This window comes from Amborella trichopoda, chromosome 3 (assembly GCF_054954075.1).
Source record: "Amborella trichopoda isolate Santa Cruz 75 chromosome 3, AtrichopodaSantaCruz75HAP2 v2.0, whole genome shotgun sequence".
Lineage (NCBI taxonomy): Eukaryota > Viridiplantae > Streptophyta > Magnoliopsida > Amborellales > Amborellaceae > Amborella > Amborella trichopoda.
Genome location: NC_142338.1, coordinates 12411676 through 12431478, shown reverse-complemented (window position 1 = coordinate 12431478; position 19803 = coordinate 12411676). Strand labels below are relative to the sequence as shown.

The following is a 19803-nucleotide window of genomic DNA, read 5'->3' as shown; positions in this document are numbered from 1 at the left end:
TTAATTTTTTGTTTTTGAAAAGTTGGCAATTTGTCGGGCACACCATTTATTAAAACCTGTAACTGTTTAACAATTGAAATTACACCATTTGGACAGACCATTTATTAACAATTAAGTCTGATTACTCCACCGTCCATTTATGACTTAGAAGCCTAAAAGGAAACAGTTCAATCAGCTTTTAAGGGTACAGGCCTTTCCATCCCCTTGATTATCAAGAAAACACCACAAAAACTCCCATAGACCATAAAGAAGAAAAGGGAAAATGACACATCAGTGCCTAGAATATTTCCATAGGAAATGTACAGGCATTTAAGAAGATCATTAGTCCAAGCAGGTAGCACCGAGAAGTCAATTGTACTCTATAGATGGTTTGCCCCTCATACAAATCCTAATGAAGAATACCAAAAGGTTCAAACATACATTTTACAAGAATATTCCTCTTTATGGTAAATAAATGTTGTATTTGTTCTTTGAAAGACTAAATATTACAGGGCAAAATGATAAAATGTAAAAGACTCAAAGTTACACTAAATCCAACTTCAATGCCCTTATGTTGTTTCTCAAAGCCGGTTTGAACCATGCAATTTCGTACTCTTACAAGAAGTCAAATCGTTATAAACAGCATACTTTGACTTATCCAAGCACTAGTTAGGACTTTGAGGCTTTTGGGCACTTAAGTGTCCTATGCAAGTAATTCATGCACTGACGCATTTTGGCAAGAAAAAAAAAACAAAAGAAGAAGAAGAAGAGAAAAAGAATAAAACTGTTTTTGCTTGTTCCCAAATAACTCCGTGCTTTAATGGTATTTTTGGAGCCTTCAAAATGGGGCTTTCGAGTATAGACTAACTTTAAAAAAATGTACAGAAACCATAAAATGTAATTTTAGGGACTGTTCGGATGTTGATGCAAAAGGAGGCCAGGGAATTAAATTTGGTCTTCTTTCGATCTTAAAACAAGCAAAAATTCAACAATAATGAAAGGGAAAATATGGTTGTAAATCAAGCCATGGAGAAGAAGAAGTTATCTTTCTTCATTCATAAACAAATTCTCTACAAAAATATTCAAGTCTCCTTTCTAAGGGAAAGTATCACCTTAAATACAAGCCAATTACAAATGAATAAAAAAAAGAATAGACTCTCTCTCCCGTGCCAATCTCTCTCTCTCACACATTAATCTCTTTCTCCCTCTCTCTCTCTCTCCCACGATTCTCTCTCTCTAACTCATCCCTTTTTCACGTGAATCTTCCTCCCTCATAAAATCTTTCGTTAAATCTTCACTCCCATAAAATCTCTCCTTTAAATCTTTAACTCCCCATCCATATCCCCCTCTCGCTCATGTTAATCTCTTTCTCCGTCTCTCTCCCACGATTTTCTCTCTCTAGCTCATCCCCTTTTTCACGTGAATCTCCCTCCCCCATAAAATCTTTCGTTAAATCTTCACTCCCATGAAAATCTCCCATAAAAATTTCTCTTTTAAATCTTTAACTCCCCATCCATATCCAGCATATCAACCCATTTCCAAACTTTCCTATTTTTTCCCATAGATCCTCTTTTCTAGGAAATTTCTCTACCCCACTGGTGATCAACCCTCTCCCACCATTCTCTTTCTAATTATCTAACAATCGACCAAGTATCTAACTATCCTACCAAAATAACAAATAAATCCATTCATATATATTCTTGCTTAAAATAACATCAATTGATAACCCTATACATTAGAAGACATACTTTTTTAAAAAATTGGTTTTTAAAATATGAACTATTGCAAGCACTATAATCACTATCAATTTAAATAAATTTATATCTCTTTAATCAATTTATATCCATTCTACCTGTACTAAATATTCTAGGATGTCTGTGTTTGTTATCATAATGCGATCAAGCCATCAATTTTGTTTGACACAAAAATAGCCTTCAGATCTTTCCTCTCTCCTCACAAAGTAGAAAGCTTGCACATTAAAGTCCTAGTAAATCAGGTTTCCTTGTCTATCTTTCTCCTCCCATAAAGAAGCAATCTCTCCTTAAAATAAGGTTTTGTTGCATGTATTGGATTAAGATAATTTTTTACTTTTTGGATTTCTTCAATTTTTTTTAATTTTAATAAAACAAAAAAAGTATCTCAGTTTTGTTATTTTTTGTTACAATTTTTTATTGTTGAACACTTCTTTCCCATTTTCAACTTAGGGATATAAAATAAGTTACCTTTATAAAATAGAGTATTAATAAGTTGACCTCCAAATTTCATGAATTTGTATGCTTTAATTCTAAAGATTCCTTCAAGTGTCGGGAAAAATTTATTTATAAGGTCAATACCCCAGACAAAAACACTCCTTTTTTTTGGAAGTAAGAACACCTAACAAAATCATTCAGGGGGTCAAAAGATCCCAATTAACATTAGAGAGTTTACTTATTAATTTTCATTTCACCACATACCTCCTCAAAAAATATCTTCATAAATGGCCAAATTGCCATTGTTTAGGATTTGGGAAACTTGACAAAGCGAGGGCCATTTCAGTAATTCAACCCACCATAAATAAGCGGCGGCACTGTTGTCATTTGGTTGGGGCCACTTAAGTGGGTCAAATAACTATAATACCCATGCTTTTCTGGGGTTCCCAACCCTAAATAGGGCCAATTTGGGTATTTTTGAGGATATATTTCATGGAGGTACCTAAATGAAGTGAAAAATGAAAAGTAAACACTCTCATGGTAGTTGGGATGTTTTGACCCCCTTGATGTCTTTGTAGGATTTTGTTATCCCTTAGATAATACTTTCCCTTAATTTTTTTATTTTCCAGTGAAAAGAAAATATATCAGAGTTTCTAATCTGTTTATCTTTAGTCATAAATGTCCATAGGTTAAATACAATTTATTTTAATTTAAAATACAATATTTAAAAATAAATAATTTGATTGGTTACACCTGTTGATCAAAGTGGTTGTGCGCTAAAGTAATATCAGATGTTTTGAATTTTCTAGAGAAGAGTAACTTTATGTTATGTAAGTGGGAAATATCATTTGTATACTATTTTTTCATTGCAAGATGCCTCTTTTTTAAAGAAAGAGGCAGCACGCGAAGGTACATCAAGTCTTATGAACCTTAGTCCTACCTAGTACAATCAAATTAGCTAAGCAGACAATCTAGTTTTTATTCTCCTGTTGTACATGAATGATATTCAGCACAGTTATCAAAGACAGAACCAGATCACACACTGGCTTGGGTGTACAAATGTACATGCTCCTTCAGATACACGTCTGTGTCCAAGTAATATATGAGCTTGTAAGCTGTTCTAGGTGTTTTCAACCTTTTGTAGATGCGCACACAAATGCAAAAACCTATATAACACCCGCTGCATCATGTTTATCTATGAATTTGCAAACAATTTACTAGCATAGGCAATAGAACAATTTGGGTTTCAATAAAAGCATATGAAAATTTATAAATTATTAGAGTTCTGTGTTAATTTCATATTCATAGACCAGAATGCATGATAGCTACGAAAAAAGAATGTAGACTTTTTAAATAAAAGCTCTCACATGTTTTAAAAAAAAAAAAAAGTTCTCTTACCAAAGGTATATGTAACTGGCTTTCTATCACGAAGAGATCGTCCTGAGGTAAGTCCATCAGCACTTATAAAGCTATCTAAGAGGACAGCTTGCCTATGTTGTTTCTTCAGCTGCCTTTCTTTCCTCTGTGACATTTAAATCATAAAAAATATAACTTTCTTTGCACAAAATCCATCACAATTTGAATTAGCCCATCAAAGATGTTAAATCACTTAACGATAATTTACAGGGATGACTAAGGGTCCAAAGAAGAAAAATAGTTCAAACAAATACAGTGGGCAGTAACCTAACATGATTGAAAGTGAGCACCACTACCTTATAAATTTTCTCAATCTCTGGAAGAATGTCAATCTTCAACCTCTTTCCAAGGGCAGCTTCCGTCCTATTTTTACTCATAGCAAGCTTTTCCTGGAAGCATATAAGTGCAATATAACATAAGATACATAGAAGAAACTATTCATACATAGTGTTCTTATCCAGATTCTGAAGTACTATAGGTGTACTGCAAGAAAAACAAAGGGAAATTGATGTCCACTTAGTGGGAGCTCACTTCGCACAAAACACTTTATTTTTTCAATATGTTACTACCAAACAAAGTTGGCAATCAAGGAATCTGTTTCAAAAGTTGAAAACCTCATAACGGTTTAAGAAATATAACAGATGGCAACCAAGGAAGACTACATAAATCTTCATGATTAAACCCTCAAAACAAATCTTCACGACTAAACCCTCAAAACTACACAAACCAGAAACAAAGGCCAACAAATCGAACTGGGCCAATGAAAACAAAGGACAGTGTGGAAGAATGGCAGGGTTACAAAGTCTGATATACAAATGTCAGAATCCAACATGGAACTGAGGGGTCAAATATGCCAACCATTAAATCAGACACATACTGACTTTCATATAATTAAAGTCCTATAATATTATCAAAATTTTAAAGAAAGAAGAATAAATAGAAAATTAAAATTAAAATCATCTAATAACAAAAAAAAAATTTAAGAGCACCCAGCTTGTCTTTGCCTTACACTCACTTCTCAAGAGTAGTTTCTGTACATAGCAATACTTAATAATATACTGTCACCAATTTCAAAAAAAAAAAGAAAAAAACATCATTCGTTATCTCTCATTCATCCATTCCAAGAACTTTTTGCAAACCTTAGATCCTCTACTTTGGCATCCCCAAAAATCAACTTCCAGTGTGTTTCCACCAAAAACCTACATTTTGAAAGACTTTCTGGTGAACCAAAGCAAAGATATAAGACTTGAAATTGCCCAAGGTACCATCAGAAGCCACTTAAAAAAAAAAACATTCGAGACTTCAATTTCTTCATCCATTACTCTCTCTCCTCCCAAAAGCTTCCATTTCTGATCTTCACTCTCTTCATCTATTAATTATTTGCTGTCTATCTTCTTATACAGATTCCTTTCTCTCGGACTCTCTCGCTCTCTCCCCCCCCCCCCTCTCAAAAAAAAAAAAAAAAACAAGAAATCCATTCTGTGCCCTTTATCCAGAAAATGCTATTTTAAATAGAAACTAATGCTTGCTTTATTTCATATTCTAGCTAATTTAATGTTTTTTCTTTAATATGTAGCTAACTTAATGTTAACATCGAGTACATACCCAAAGAAAATGATTGAATTTATAATTGAGTAGAGACAACGCATCATCTAACAACACAATAGAGGTGGCAACAATATTATGTTCTACATCAACACTGTACTTTTATGTCTATTGTGTTGGCAACAATATTATGTTCTGCATCAATACTTTACTTGCCCAAAAAATGGAGAAATATACAGATCACATGGCCATTGCATGTTGTTTACATATCTGTCTAAGGGTCACTAAGTGTCAACACATGACACCAGAGAAACCTAATCACAGTTGCACATGCTAAGCACCTTACCTTAAGGAAGGTCGTAACACTCATAGTCTCGTAAAGACTACTCTTAAGTGTAATCTATATACCTAAGGATAATTATTGAATCTATACTGGAGGAGAGACTATGCACTATCCATGACACTAGAAGCGACAACACTCTTATGTCGTGTTTCAATACTTTTAAGGGCAGTTTATTGAAATACATCTAAAGTATCAACTACTTGATATCTTTTACACGTTTATCAAAATACCCCAAAATGTAAACTGGTATAACTCACGATTAATGTCCTTTGATGGCTTTTTGAAAAATCAAAAGGAATGAGCAATATGTTAAATAATTCATCTCTAGGTGCATTACGATAAATCTCTCATACTTTATTTTTATGTCCTGACAAGGGAGATAGATAGAGACCGTATGTCTAGCCAATATTGGAATATGCAGACACGTGTCTGACGGTCTCCACTTGTCAACACGCAAAACATAATTGCAAATGCCATGTGAAAAAAGCAACTAAAAAAGTACCTAGCGACACCCCTTACTAAAGAGCACTCTTTATGTGCCAAGAAAGAAAAATCAGATCAGGACCACAAAATAATACTAACGCAATCCAACACAAGACAAGAAGCACTGACAAGACAGGCCCGAAACCAACAAGACGACCGTTGCCAGAGTCTTACTTCACAGTTTCTAAGTACCAATACTAGAACACTATAGGTAGAATCAATGTTTCCACTTCACTTCTGAGCCTGCTTTGGTTTTGCCAGGCAAGGAGTGCTTCGGAGCTTCAGCCAATCCAGGGAAGGAGATGGAGTTTGCTTTCTAATTAAAAACAAAAAAATCAGAAATCTTTTAGAATAATTAATATAGAAATATTTTAGACAGAGCCACCATGCTTCCACCCAAAATTTTGTGATGTGATGGGCTGTTTCGTTAATCAAATATGGAATCTACCAAATGAAATTTAGGTTTTCTGTTGACTACAGAAAAAGCCCCTTTTTAAATGGTAAGAAAAGGATTTAAACCAGGATCCATGAGACCTACAAAACAATAGTTAGAATCTTCCAGCAACTTAAACCCTAAAATAAGGGAAGCTATATACCCTATGACACTTATGATGCTTCTTTTAACTTACGCCACAAATTTATGGGAAAGTCAATACCCTAACAAATCTAGAATTTCTCAATAGCTGCACTCGCAATTTCCACTTTGAAAGGAGATACGAAAGTAGATGAGGTAAGACCCAAAACTAGAAATTACTAAAAATTTTGAGAAAAAGACCATTCATTTTAATAGGACTTGAATTCAGCCCCTTCAGCTGAAGCAAAACAAATTTGACGATACTGGCACTGTGGCACATGGTACTAGCAAGCAAGGGTCTACGAGTTTTGGGCAAGTTCTACGATAAAAAAGGGGAAAAAAAAAACATTAATGGCATAGTACCTAAAAGATGTGCAATTCCTGATGGATTAGCCATATTTTTACTGTAAGATTTTTCTTAAAAAAAAATGTTATCTTTAAAAATAGTTGTAGCATGACCACAAAACCCATGCATATCCATATAATGCTCTGGACAGGAAGGACATTTTTATAAATCGCATAGAACATTTCAGCTGACCTTATTTACCAAAACAACTATTCATTGTACATTTCATTATATTCATTGTACATTTCACTATAATTAATAGGCCAACGAAAGCTTCTAATATATTTGTAGCACATTTCAAGGTCAGGACACATTTATAAGAAATTCTGAGTGCTCTTGTTCTTCAGAGAGAATGGTACGATTTCTTCAAAATGGTCCCCATAACAGTTTCCTGCCAATACCTAAGACATATACACCTGGTACAGAAGAAGGATGCTCAAACAAACCTTTCTTGTGTTTACCCCATTCAAAGAAAGGCCAGCATTGAAGAGAACCACCCTTGTCAATGATGACTTGTGAACAGCCTTCAAAGCAAGCTCCATGTTCAACCTAGCTCTAAAACTAAAATTCAAATATGCTACTGCAAGGCAGAGCAGTCCTTGTGGGGGAGCAGACAAAACAATAGACGATTAACCACAGCAAACCAACCCACCACCAGATCAAAAAACTTGACACCAGCCATTAAGGCTCACCACCGAACCCATGACTATTATGGGTCTTTCTCACAATTCTTGATTTAAGTTTTGGAAGATCCAAAAAACCATGAAGTATCAAAAGCCAAGACCGACTGTCTTTCTTAAAATGACAATTGCGAGTCTTTCGTACATCTCAAGTTCTCTTAAGAGGCTTTTGCACATTATTTTTATTTTTTTATTCATTTTTTTGTTAAAGTAAACCAGTGTACATCCTACTTTTCTCTAGTTAGATAAGACAATAGCCCAGTTGGCACAACATTCAAATATTCGCTGATTGAAGCAGGCATGGGGTGCAACACCAACCTCCTATCTACAGCTGTTGCAAGTTCCTCAAGAATGTCTGTCGTAATGCAAACCACAAAATCAAGAATAACGAGAACTTCCACTAATGCCCAGAATAAAAATGAGGATTGAAGGACATTATTTTAACATTTGGATGAAATAACATTTGGATGAAATACAGGATTTGAGTTCATAAGTTAGAAAAGAAAATATTATGCCATCCCCAAAAATAAATAAATAAATAGAAAAGATTACACCACTCCCAAAAATAAATAAATAAATAGTATATACAAAAGAAAATTATCCATGAAGACATTCACAATACTTGTCATACAAAGAGACATAGAAAACAAGGCCATAACTCATCTAATCCTACTCCTAACCATTACAGTGTTCCTGCTTCACTTTTATAATTAGGCAAGAAAATGACGCAGTCAGAACAGCCAAAAAAATTCAGTTCCATTTCTTACATACATATTCAAAGAAAAACAAGAATACATTCAAATTAATGGTCCAACTCGGTTTGTTCAACCATCTAAACCAGAAGCTCACACAATCTGAGAGGAATAAAGAAGCGTTTGAACAAAAGAGTTCGACCCCAAATGCGTCTCATCTAACCCCATCCCCTGTACACGTACAGCCACACAACTCCATTACCAAACTCCCTACAAAAAAGAACATCTGTAGACCTCCATTTGCAGAAGTATTCATTTTTGTAATCTTCATTAACATGCAGCGAAAACTCTACAACTGTAATATCTTATGTCAATACTGATATCTTCACGTTGCTACCTATAGATGTTCAAAAATCAGAGGTGCAACGGCCTTCTCCATGCCTACTTTTTCACGGCAATGTGCTAAGAATGCTGATCAACCAATAAGTATATAATAAGCTTCCATATTCATCCCTTTGTACTACAGGGCAAGTAAAAGGAGACATCTAAGGGAGTGAAAAACCAACTTGGAACAAGAAGTTGGAACAAGAAGATTTTCCAATGAGAAATACGTAGACTGCCAAAGGGAACAGTGGTCTTAGGAGCAAGAATGCCAGACAAATACCAGAATCCAGTATGTAACCTTCATCCCTAGCACATTACAACAATACCTATTAGTCTAGGAAAGCAGCTTAGTAAAATTAGACCATTCAAAATAAGGCTTCACATAAACAATAATTTGCTGTAAGAGTTGGATAGATATGTGAATTAATTTCTCTTACCATTTTTTACACTTGCCCATCTATTTTAGAATGATAGCAAGTTTTCTGTATAACCTTACTGGCAGCAATTTCATACATGTTTCTGTACTTACACAATGAATAAAATTAGTTACCAATCAAACAGTAAACTCCTGATCCGACAGATCTATCTTCAGGATCCAACATAATTAATTTTGCTACCACCAGAGAAAGTTATCACACACATGATGAATATTTAGGCATATAGGGGTGCTTACTGGTTGTGCAAATTAGACATATAATGCAGAGGTTTCATCCAAGCCCCACATGCCATAACGTAAGCCACATCAACAGCATGCAGAGTTAGCTGTGCAACTTATGCATACAAGGCTTAATTTTCATCCGAGTCCCAGATGCCATAATGTGAGCCACTTCAAGCACATGCAGCCCATTAGTGGACCGAAACTCCACTTAGTTTGAACTAGACACATATAATCAGTAAGTAAATTGGCTATCCATGTAAAATTAATATGCAGCACTGCAGAGTAGAATATTATACTCAGCATTGACTCTTACTTGTATCCTTCTTCATAGAAACACCAAATTTTCAATGAGGTGTGCCCTAAGATAGTTATCAATTAATAGAAATATTCACTTCACCAGCTTGGATTACATTTGTGATCCAAATGACAAACCTCATTACTGTTGCAGATGGGGGCCCACAAGGCTTACACATGAAAAAAACACCATGGTCATTTTATTCATCAGTTCAAAAATCTCATAAAGGAAACACAGTATTTTCAACATAGTCACTAGGTTCATCTAGCATAGATCACAATCACTCTAAGGTATCGTCCGGCACTCCAAAAGAGGGATAAGAACTTCTTAATTTAGGGCCCAATCTCTACTTTTGGGATCACATATAAAAATCTTCTAGTCCGAGCTTTGCAGGTGAAAAATCAAGGTCCTCAAGGCCATCATTCCAGATGTATCAGGAACAGGAGTCCAAAGGAATGAGTTCTAAATCAAAAGAATTTAGTAATTTGAATTAAGGTCAGTCCTTCCAATTTTCAAATTGCCTATATTTGTCGCACTGCCTAAACTCCCACCCTAGGAATCTTTTAGCCATCCATAATCCCCTGCTCCTACACATAGGCCCAACAACTACGGTGTTCAATATCTACACACGTAGTGTGATTTATGACCTTTTTACATGTTTGCACCAATGAGTAAGTAACTAAAATACCACAATGATAGATACTACCTATTGACACTTGGCAACAAAGCAAGATGGTAGAGTTACTGAATACAGTTCAAAACAAGAGGACTTGATTGCTCAGCCCCACCTAACACGCTCTGACCTTTCAATTACTTTACCATGAGAACATAGATTTGCATTTCTATTGACACTTGCCACCAAAGCAAGATGGTAGAGTTACTGAATACAGTTCAAAACAAGAGGACTTAATTGCTCAGCCCCACCTAACACGCTCTGACCTTTCAAATACTTTACCATGAGAACATAGATTAGCATTTCGATGGCTTAAAAAGCAAGATTCGTTCACCAATACAAAGCGGAGTGTTCATGAATCAAATTATCACTATTCTGAACAATCACTCAGTTAAATGAGCGTAAGGTACTTACGGAAACTTCCTGAAATTCATCAAAATTAGCTGCTACTGTCTCCCACTGGCAAGTAATAATGGGCTGGGATGGGATACCCTTGGACTTCAACTTTTTGTATTCAATTTTTCTCACTTCACGATATAAGCGATGGCCAATAATTGGATCATCTTCATACCTAGAAGGAAAATGATGCAGATTCTTATGAAAGATCAAACATCATAAAATAACAAAGATGGAGTTTATGCAGTGTGTTACATACAGACACACAATCACAGATGCTGTTAAAATCGTTTCGGAGACAAAAAACATTTAAAAAATCTCATGCAAGGCATTCAATTACCAGTATGAAGTTCCATGTGAATCACCCCCAATTCGCTCACTGCGGAATGCTGATGGATGAATTCCATGCTTTATGGAGTCATCAATATAATTCCTGATATCTTCTTGCTGTTTGATAGTAGAACAAAACAAAGTCTCACATTTTTATACCAAGAAGGCAATGTGCATAATTTGAATGACCACAAATAAGGTATAAGAAATTTCACAAGATCAAGACAGGATCACAAGCAAAATTTAGCAAGTGAAAGTATAAAACCTGTTGTTGTCAATCATTATATCCACAAAACAAATGCATGTTGAATATACATTTTTTTTGTTTTTTGATAACATGTTGAATATACATTATTTGTTTTCCAAGTATGAAAAAAAGGACATAACCACCAAATGAGTATGAGTGTTCGAATCAAAAGAACTATATAAAAAACCTTGGCATTTCGCATACATGCATGTGTATGTGTATACAAAGGATGGATACCTATCAACACAAAAGAAGAAAAAAAAAACAAAAGCATTTAGAAAATCACAATATAACATAACCAATGTCAATCTCACAACTTAACTTTGATATACAAGCGAAACAATGAGCACATCCTAGCAAGCAATACAATACATAAAAGCATGTGTATCCCCATAAACAAAGTCAAAAAAAAAAAAATGCACATCCTGAAAGAAAAACCATGTCAATGACAAAATAACAGAAAAACAGCAATACCTCTACGCGAATATCACATAATGCTTTCAAGATCAACACACGCGTCCCGGGCTCGAGTGCCTGATATGCCTCAACTTCCTCCCTTGAAAATTGAACAAAAACTTATCTTACTTGTACAAATTTTCAAGAATGAAAACAGAAAGCCTACTCACCAATGTTATCAAGAATGAAAAAAAAATACAAGAACAAAAAATACAAATCCTACTCACCCATGTGAGGCAATAATCGGAACCTCTCCATCAGCAACCTGATTACACAAAGAACAATTTCATGAACATTTTATCAAGTATCCACAAATCAAAACAATCAGCTTCCTCTGCTGCAATCAAGAAATAACACTGAACCACTATGAACTTGCATACCCAATGCCACCAGTCCTTTAACTTTCGGCATAAAACTGTAATCCAGGTACTCCGCCCCAGAGCAATTCTTGTTATAGGAGGAATAGCCTATAATCACATAAAAGCTAGATTAGGAGACAATGAATGCACGCGTCTGCTGTCAGTTGTACAAAACAGATACTTCCTCATGCAGAAAATAAAACGAGAAAGTTAAATGATGTGATTTTGCCAATATAATGCATGTGTGCAAAATAATGGTAACAATGTTAGGACAAAATCCTAGCAGAACACAATGCTTCACTGCAATGAGAAAAAATAAGCTTCCCTGCACAATGGTCCCATTATCTCTAATATCGTTCGTAGTACATTCAAGGTTGATACATGTCAACCACTGTGAGGACTCCATATACCAAAAATACATGTCAACCACGGTGAGGACCCCATATACCAAAAACGAACACCTCATTTCAATAAGGGTTCCAAGAGAGCATTCAGAGAATCTAAGAACCACTACTGGAAGAAAGCCCATTATCAAGGTCCCTTGGAGAAAATAAACAGGGAAAAAATCAAAACCCCAAAAACACTGCACAACTTCTTAGGAGAAGGATGCAGGATGCCCATATTAAATAAGTGTGTAGAATTGGATCAACTTAGTTAGACTCCCCCAAACAGAGGCTGAGAATGTGAATCCTAGCTTGCACAACATCAACCTCCATTACCACATTTTCATGATCTCCCCAGCTACTCCACATGACAAACTTCAATGACCTTATGCATTCATTGCATGTGATCTCACCCAAACAAAGTTTTGTGCATATGTTGCCTTGCTGTCTCTTGTTTTGTCTTCCTCTTTCTTATTCCTCTTTTCATTCATATCATGAGCAAAGTATGCCAGTGCTTTTAAGACATATAACAGATTCGATACATCAATAAAAGGAGAAAAGATAAGATCTTATCAGAAAAGGAGTTATAGATAAGCTACAGTAAAAATGTATGTAGTCAATAGTTAATAATATTAATCTAAATAAATATCAATAAATGTATGTTGATCATATTACTACTTGCAGAAGAAAGACTATTAGTAAAGAGTTAACATATACACAAATAAATAGTTGTGTCAACTATGGGAACGGAAAATATTCTCCAATATTCATCACTTGCACATTTTTTTATCATTCATTTTCCTCCATTATCACATTATCATGATCTCCTAGCTACTCTACAAGACAAACTTCAAAGACCTTATGCATCTTACTTCATGCTAATTCCTAGTAGTGTCATGATTTGTTTCACCACACGTGATTCACCCAAACAATGTTCTGCACATTTGTTCCATGCTCTCTCTTTGTATTTTCTTTTTCATCTTATTATTCCTCTTTTCATTCGTATTATGAGCAAAGCATTCCAGTACTTTTAAAAAATACAGCAGATTAGATACATCAATAAAGGGCGAAAATATAAGATCTTATCAGAAAAGGAGTAATGGATAAGCTACAGTAAACATGTACTCTATAGTTAAAAATATTAATCTAAATAAACATCAACAAATATATGTTGATCGTATTACTACTAAAGAAATGTCTTTATGATTAGTTAAGAATTAACCTATACAGCTTATAACAATTCTGTAAAAAATGGGAACATGAAAATATGCTCCAATATTCATTGTGCAATACCATATCTACCATCTTTGATTATCTAACACTTTCACATTGTTTTATCATTCATTTTCCTTAAGTACATGACTACAAAGAAATAAATTTGTCGTTCTGACCAAAGATGAGATCGTCATAATCCAAACTAAAAATTAAGCCAAGATTTAGAGTACCTAGAGTTCGGTACTTTTGTACAGTTTAAGCACCACAATGTGTTTACCTCAGTGATTTATTTTTTACCACTTTCTACCAGGAGGAGAAAAGGTTTTCTAATCAACAAATTGATCATGTTTACTTTGTAGGTCTACACCAAATAGCACACTATCCGCACAACAACCGACGTGCTACAAATTGAGTTTGCTACAAATGCAGTTCCCTAATGATTAAATAATTGACTGGCTGGTATTAGAGTTCACTTCAGACACAATGAACACTACTCACAAGAAGAATTGAGCATAAGGGTGTGGAGAAAAGTTTTTTTAGTTAAGCAAAAGCATGAAGCAGCACAAAGGCTTTCCAAGAGATTATTACTATCTTGGTACCAGCTCTTGATTATAGAGGTCTTATTGCCTGCTAGTGCATGCTAATTCCATGCTTACACAACAATTGGTAAAGTAGATACAGCTGAAACATTTGTGGAAATAGAACGAAAAGCAGCCACATAACACACACTTGCATGAGCGTGCGGGCAGATACACACAAAAAAGGAGAAAGGGATTTCTAAACATATATAACCTCTACCTTTATCAGCATGGATATTAGCTACTAAATATTTCAAAAGTGTTGCATAACCTAGAATTCAACAAGTGTACCATCGAGCAAGTTTAACCATCCAGAAAAAGAACAAAAACATATTTTAGTTATATCTGATCCTTAACGATGAATGTAATAAGATTAGGGTTCCATTTGCCAAGGATATCAAGGAAATCAAAATACTCAATTCACAATCTTGGATTAAACCAGTAAATGGGTAGAGATGCTAAATATATAAATTAATTCTCACTGATAAAGGACACCCCTCCATAGGAACACCATATCGGCCTAAAATGTTGCTAGCACTTAAAGAACTCTTGGGAGACTCATGAGTGAACAATATCCAATTTTATAAGAGTTCAAAGAACTATCAAGTACTCAAAGCAGAACAAAATGAACAACCTTGGAAGTGAGTTTTGTATTAATGGCATTATACAAGTAAGGATAATCAGGTTCCCCCTTTACATTTGCATGCATCTGAATTTAATAATAACCTCCCAAGCTACCAAAAAAACTTAAGAAGGCAACAACATAATTTGAAGGAGAACAAATTCACCATTGGATTCTAAGAATGATAATCGACTCTACATTGGAAATGATAGTACCAGTTTTCTCAATACATGATCCTACACTCCAACTTGTTAAACCAAGAATAAGTGAGGGAAACAAATAAAGATAGAGCTCAAAGAGCAAGGACCAGGAGAAATTTCTTCCATTCCAGTGCTAAAAGGCCCACAATGCGCTTTCTTGTTCACTGCCAAATGCATAAACAACAGAATGAACAAGTTCCAGGTTTCAAGTTTCAACTCAAGTCCCATTGAAAGAGAGTTCAAACCATAGAATAGTTATAGCAGAGAGAAGATATGGAGATGAATGAGCATCTGATACTGTAGGAGAAAAAAACAGCAGTTAACAGCTGTTGCACAAACATTTCCATATATACTCCTGCTTCAGATAAAAGCAAACGGTTTCAAACCGTGACCAGACATTCAGAAGCGACACAAGCCCACTTGACCAACAATGGTTCTAGTTTTTCGCACAACACTCAAAAACTCAAAACTGAAACGCAGATGCCTGAGATGAATCTAACATCATGGAGCAGAATCATGAGAGTGAATACCAGAGGAAAAGAAGTCATTAAGGGGGCGCATGTAATCCATCCCAAGAAGCAGGAGATCAGAGAGGTCTTACCTTCAATAGAGGCATATGAATGTCAGCCAAGGTGTCATTGGGGGTGATAAGGGCAGTCTCCAGCTCCTCCGCCGTGAACTCCACGCCAATGTTCAAAAGGGGTCTGAAAACCTGCACAGCTTCAAGTACCAAGCCCTCTGAGATCGATCATAAACAAATAGAAAAGAGCCATTTTTGCTTGAAACACAGAAACACAAAGAGAAAGGAACCACTTTGGAGAGAGAGCGAGGGAGAGGGAGATGGCGAAAGCAGGAGATAGAGGTGGAGGAAGGGAATACGTGGAGGAAGTTGAGGAGAGAGGCGAGCTCCCACATGGAGCGGAGGGTCCAGCGAGGGAGTTGAGACGGCGGGGGAGGCCGAGAAAGGTCCGTGATCTCCTTGCATTGATCAGAAGAGTCTCTCGTAGAGAGAGCCGCCCGCCGCGACTGCTGTTGCTCGATTGCAGGAGCGAGGGGAAAGAGGCGCGCAGCGGTGCGAGCGGTGCAGGCCCTGGCGAGCCGCTCCTTCCTCTGAGGCCGCTCCTCAACAGATCCTTCTTCCACCATCATCGATTTATTCCGATTGATTTCAGGAACCCCTCACCGTCATCATCGCCTGCAACATTCTAGAGAGGGAAAGGGCCTCCGACACAATACCATCGTCCTTGGTTAGAAGTCTAGAGAGAGAAAATAAACACTAAAACTGATAATAGCCAGAGGGAGAAAATAAAAAGAATACAGAAAAGAGCGGGCGTATGATCTATTCTCCTTTCCTTTCCTTTCCTCTCTCTCCTCCCCTCTCTCGTTCTCTCTCCTCTCTCTCCTCCCCCCTCTCTCTCTCTCCTCTCTCTCCTCCCCTCTCTTTTTCTCTCTCCTCTCTCTCCTACCGTCTCTCTTTCTCTCTCCTCCCCTCTCTCTTTCTCTCTCCTCTCTCTCCTCCCCTCTCTCTCTCCTCTCTCTTTCTCTCTCCTCTCTCTTTATTTTTTTGTTTTGACCCTGACCCAGGTCCGATATGTTTACTTCTCTCTCTTCCCCCACCACTGCCGGTTGAGAGCTTCACTCCTAAACAAGATTGCGCAGCGCACCTATAGCTATCTATATCCATCTATCAATCTATGTTCAGGATTTTCTCTCTCTTCCCTTTCTCTCTCTTTGTATCGCTCTCGACGATGTATGCCATCCTGAATAGTACCTTCCCTTGTAGGATGACATGTGGTGTACGGCCAAGGGTCGTGAGCCTCTTTTGACCCTAGCACATGCACATACGATTTATGAGGGGTTTGTAATCTGATGGAGCCTCTTTTCTGGCCAGGATTTTGGGTACGGGCCGGGTCTTGTCCTATGGGCCGGTTGGTACTCTTATATGTTTGGGATGGCCTTGACCTCCCGGCCCATACGCCCAGCCTCTCCGGTTTGATTTAAAGTTTCTTAAGTGCAAAATGAGATTTAAAAATTGTAATCTAGCGGGGATTCAAATATGAGAAAAGAGACAAAATATGCATTTATTACCTATTAAAACACTACTTTTAGAATAGATAATATTTTTTTTTTAGTAAGTAGGGATTGTATACAATGAGTCCATTTACTTTAGGTCACATTTACTTATAACCATTCAATGTGAAATCTAATAGCTTAGGTGTGTCATAAAGTTCAAAAAATTTTCTTTTGAACTTTAAGCTTTGTCAATGAAATAAATGCAACCACCTAATTTCACATCCAGTGGTTAATATTAATTGTGATCATCTTGTACCAAAGATAAAATAATCTCATTATATATCGTAGTAGTTATAAACCTATTAATTGTGTTACAATCTTATGTAAAATTGAGCCTAATAGTTTTTTAGGGCTCAAATTTTGGGGATTTAACATCTTCAAGGTAGTGGCTAAAATACTTACAAAAAAAGGCAAAGAAAAAAAAAACCACATTTTATAGTTGCTTAAAAAAACTATCTCAAACTTGAGTAGAGACCATCCAAATTTGTATATAGCAAGATCTGAGTGTGAGGATCTCAAAATCCAAATTCACTTTTCTGGAAATAATAATCTAGTGATTTTGAAGTGGATCCTAAAATTTTAGATTTAAAATTCCTCTTAAATAGCTATTTCACCCATTGGAGTAACTGTACATTATGCTCCCTCGATATCTCGAAAAGGCTCGAACATATAGTATTGCAATCTATCTTTTGCTCTCTTATAGGTAAAGAGAGAGCTTTCTATATATTTTCTAGTTGATAGAAGTTTTATATTTTCCCCTTATCCAACTGTCCGATCAGAATGGACCGTAAAGAAGGACTGAATCACAAAGTCACACTTCTACACTCTTTATTTTTTAATTTTTTCTAAAAAATATTTCGACATCAAATTTTGGCCATCCACTCTCTTAAATTCACACCTACAAAAAAAAATATCAAAGACATATTCCCGATAAAATAAAATGACCAAAATATTCCTAAAAATTTTTAGCGATATTTTGGTCATTTTATTTTATCAAAAATACTTTTTAATATTTGTTTTAGGTGCACCCATTTTGATGATGGAATGTATCAAGTTTTATATTCATAAGATTTTTAACAAAAAATTAAAATTAAATACTTTGCGGTGTCAGATCTAAATCAAATGGTCAATGGCTCACTTGATATAAATTTAAAGACCAGGTGGGAAGGGGGAGGAGGATATTACTTCTATATATTATGAGAAGTATATAAAGCTTTCCCATAGGTAAAACCCAATCTCTTTTCCAATAACCCGTAAATCCTCTCTTGCTCTTTCTATCTCAAACCTTTACCATGGTCTCTCTCTCTCCAACAAACTATTGTTATCTATTTACACAAACCCAATTTGTGACTCTCTCCCTTAAAAGCCCATTCTCTTCTCTCACCTAAAACCTAGCTCTACACAAGCTCAAACCCAAAACCTAGCTTTCTATACAAACTCAATCTTTTTTTCTCCCCCCAAAGCTCTCCCTCTCTCTCAACAAAAGTGCTATAATTTTATGGGAAAATTATCCAGATACTCACGTAAAATGAATTTTTTGACATTGAACCATATTATTTGAGCAAATTTTAAAATACTCATAAATATACATATTGATCATGAGTTGGAATAGTAACAAATATGTAAAATGTTAAACAATGTATCTCCCAATGTGGGTGTCTTTTTGGCATAGCCTAAACTATTGTTATAATACACTTTTGAGAAACCTAATCCTTCTTCCTATAGGTCTGTTTACAGCGTGAAATCGAGAAGATCTCAAATCTGAGATCCCCTAACCTATCGCTATAAAATTAGTTTATTAAAATTTTGATAAAGATGTGTGGGAACGGTCAAATTACGTTTTAAAACTAATTAACTTCGAAATGCCAATTTCTCTTTAAATCATTGGTAATGCCATGCATGATCTTTTCGTCAAAGTAAAGGAAATCTACTGCAAAATTAGATCTGCGTAAAATAATCAAAATAACTAAAATTAAAGAAAATGAGAAAAGAAAGGTTTACTTGCCCAGGTTAGTTAGCCTGGGACGCCTGAAGTCGGTGTATCAGAACCATGGGTTATTTACGCCTCTTTGCCTTCACTTTTTTCTCCTTGAAATTGGTTGACTTTCCACTATGAGATATGGAAATATTGGCTATGGATGGTTGAGAGAGGTTAAAATTGAATCTAGGGTTTTGTAGTTTAGATCTAAAGTCATTGTTTCTAGAATCTAGGGTTTGAAAGCTAAAGCTCAAGACTAAGGTTAAGAGGATGCAGGCTAAGGCTTTATTCTCTGGGATTTGGTTTAAAAAACTAAAGTTTTGGTATTTTGAGGGTTAGGCTTCTATTTTATATGTTTTTCTCTAGGGATTAGGTCTCTAGATTTCAAGCTATGTGTTAGTCTTGAATAACCCAAATAGAACCCTTATATAGGTTACAAAAGTCAGTTCTAAGTTGATTGGGAATGATTCCCAATGGATTTCTACAGAAAAATTGATTTTATCAAGTCAAGAGGTCTGGACGCAACAAACCGTGACTTTTTCATACTTTTGGTCTAAACGCCACAAAATGTGGCATCTAAAATATGGTCGTCTAATTTTTTGGGATTTCGTTGATCTTCTTGATTTTAATCTGAATTATGTATTTTTTTTATCATACTTATCCCGAAAGCTTCCATCTAAGTCGGTTTTCCTATTTTTTAGTGTTCAGG

At 35.7% G+C, this 19803-nt stretch overlaps 1 protein-coding gene across 3 annotated transcripts in view; it reads right to left on the bottom strand.

Annotated features, from left to right (window-relative positions):
• LOC18432590 (DDT domain superfamily) overlaps nt 1–16491 on the bottom strand; it is a 31270-nt gene extending 14779 nt beyond the window's left edge. For 2 of the 3 annotated variants that reach the window (XM_006842693.4, XM_088863472.1), the window contains exons 1-9: nt 15923–16491; nt 15645–15755; nt 12067–12153; nt 11914–11951; nt 11705–11786; nt 10994–11100; nt 10672–10828; nt 3881–3973; nt 3567–3690 (exon numbers count right to left, since the gene is read on the bottom strand). In XM_006842693.4, the coding sequence (XP_006842756.2) occupies nt 3567–3690; nt 3881–3973; nt 10672–10828; nt 10994–11100; nt 11705–11786; nt 11914–11951; nt 12067–12153; nt 15645–15755; nt 15923–16192 (1069 nt within the window). In that variant the 5' untranslated portion in view covers nt 16193–16491. Of the gene's footprint in view, nt 1–3566; nt 3691–3880; nt 3974–10671; nt 10829–10993; nt 11101–11704; nt 11787–11913; nt 11952–12066; nt 12154–15644; nt 15764–15922 lie in introns of all 3 variants that reach the window. The other variant, XM_020666272.2, reaches the window with a different exon arrangement.
• Nucleotides 16492–19803: the final 3312 nt, after the last annotated feature.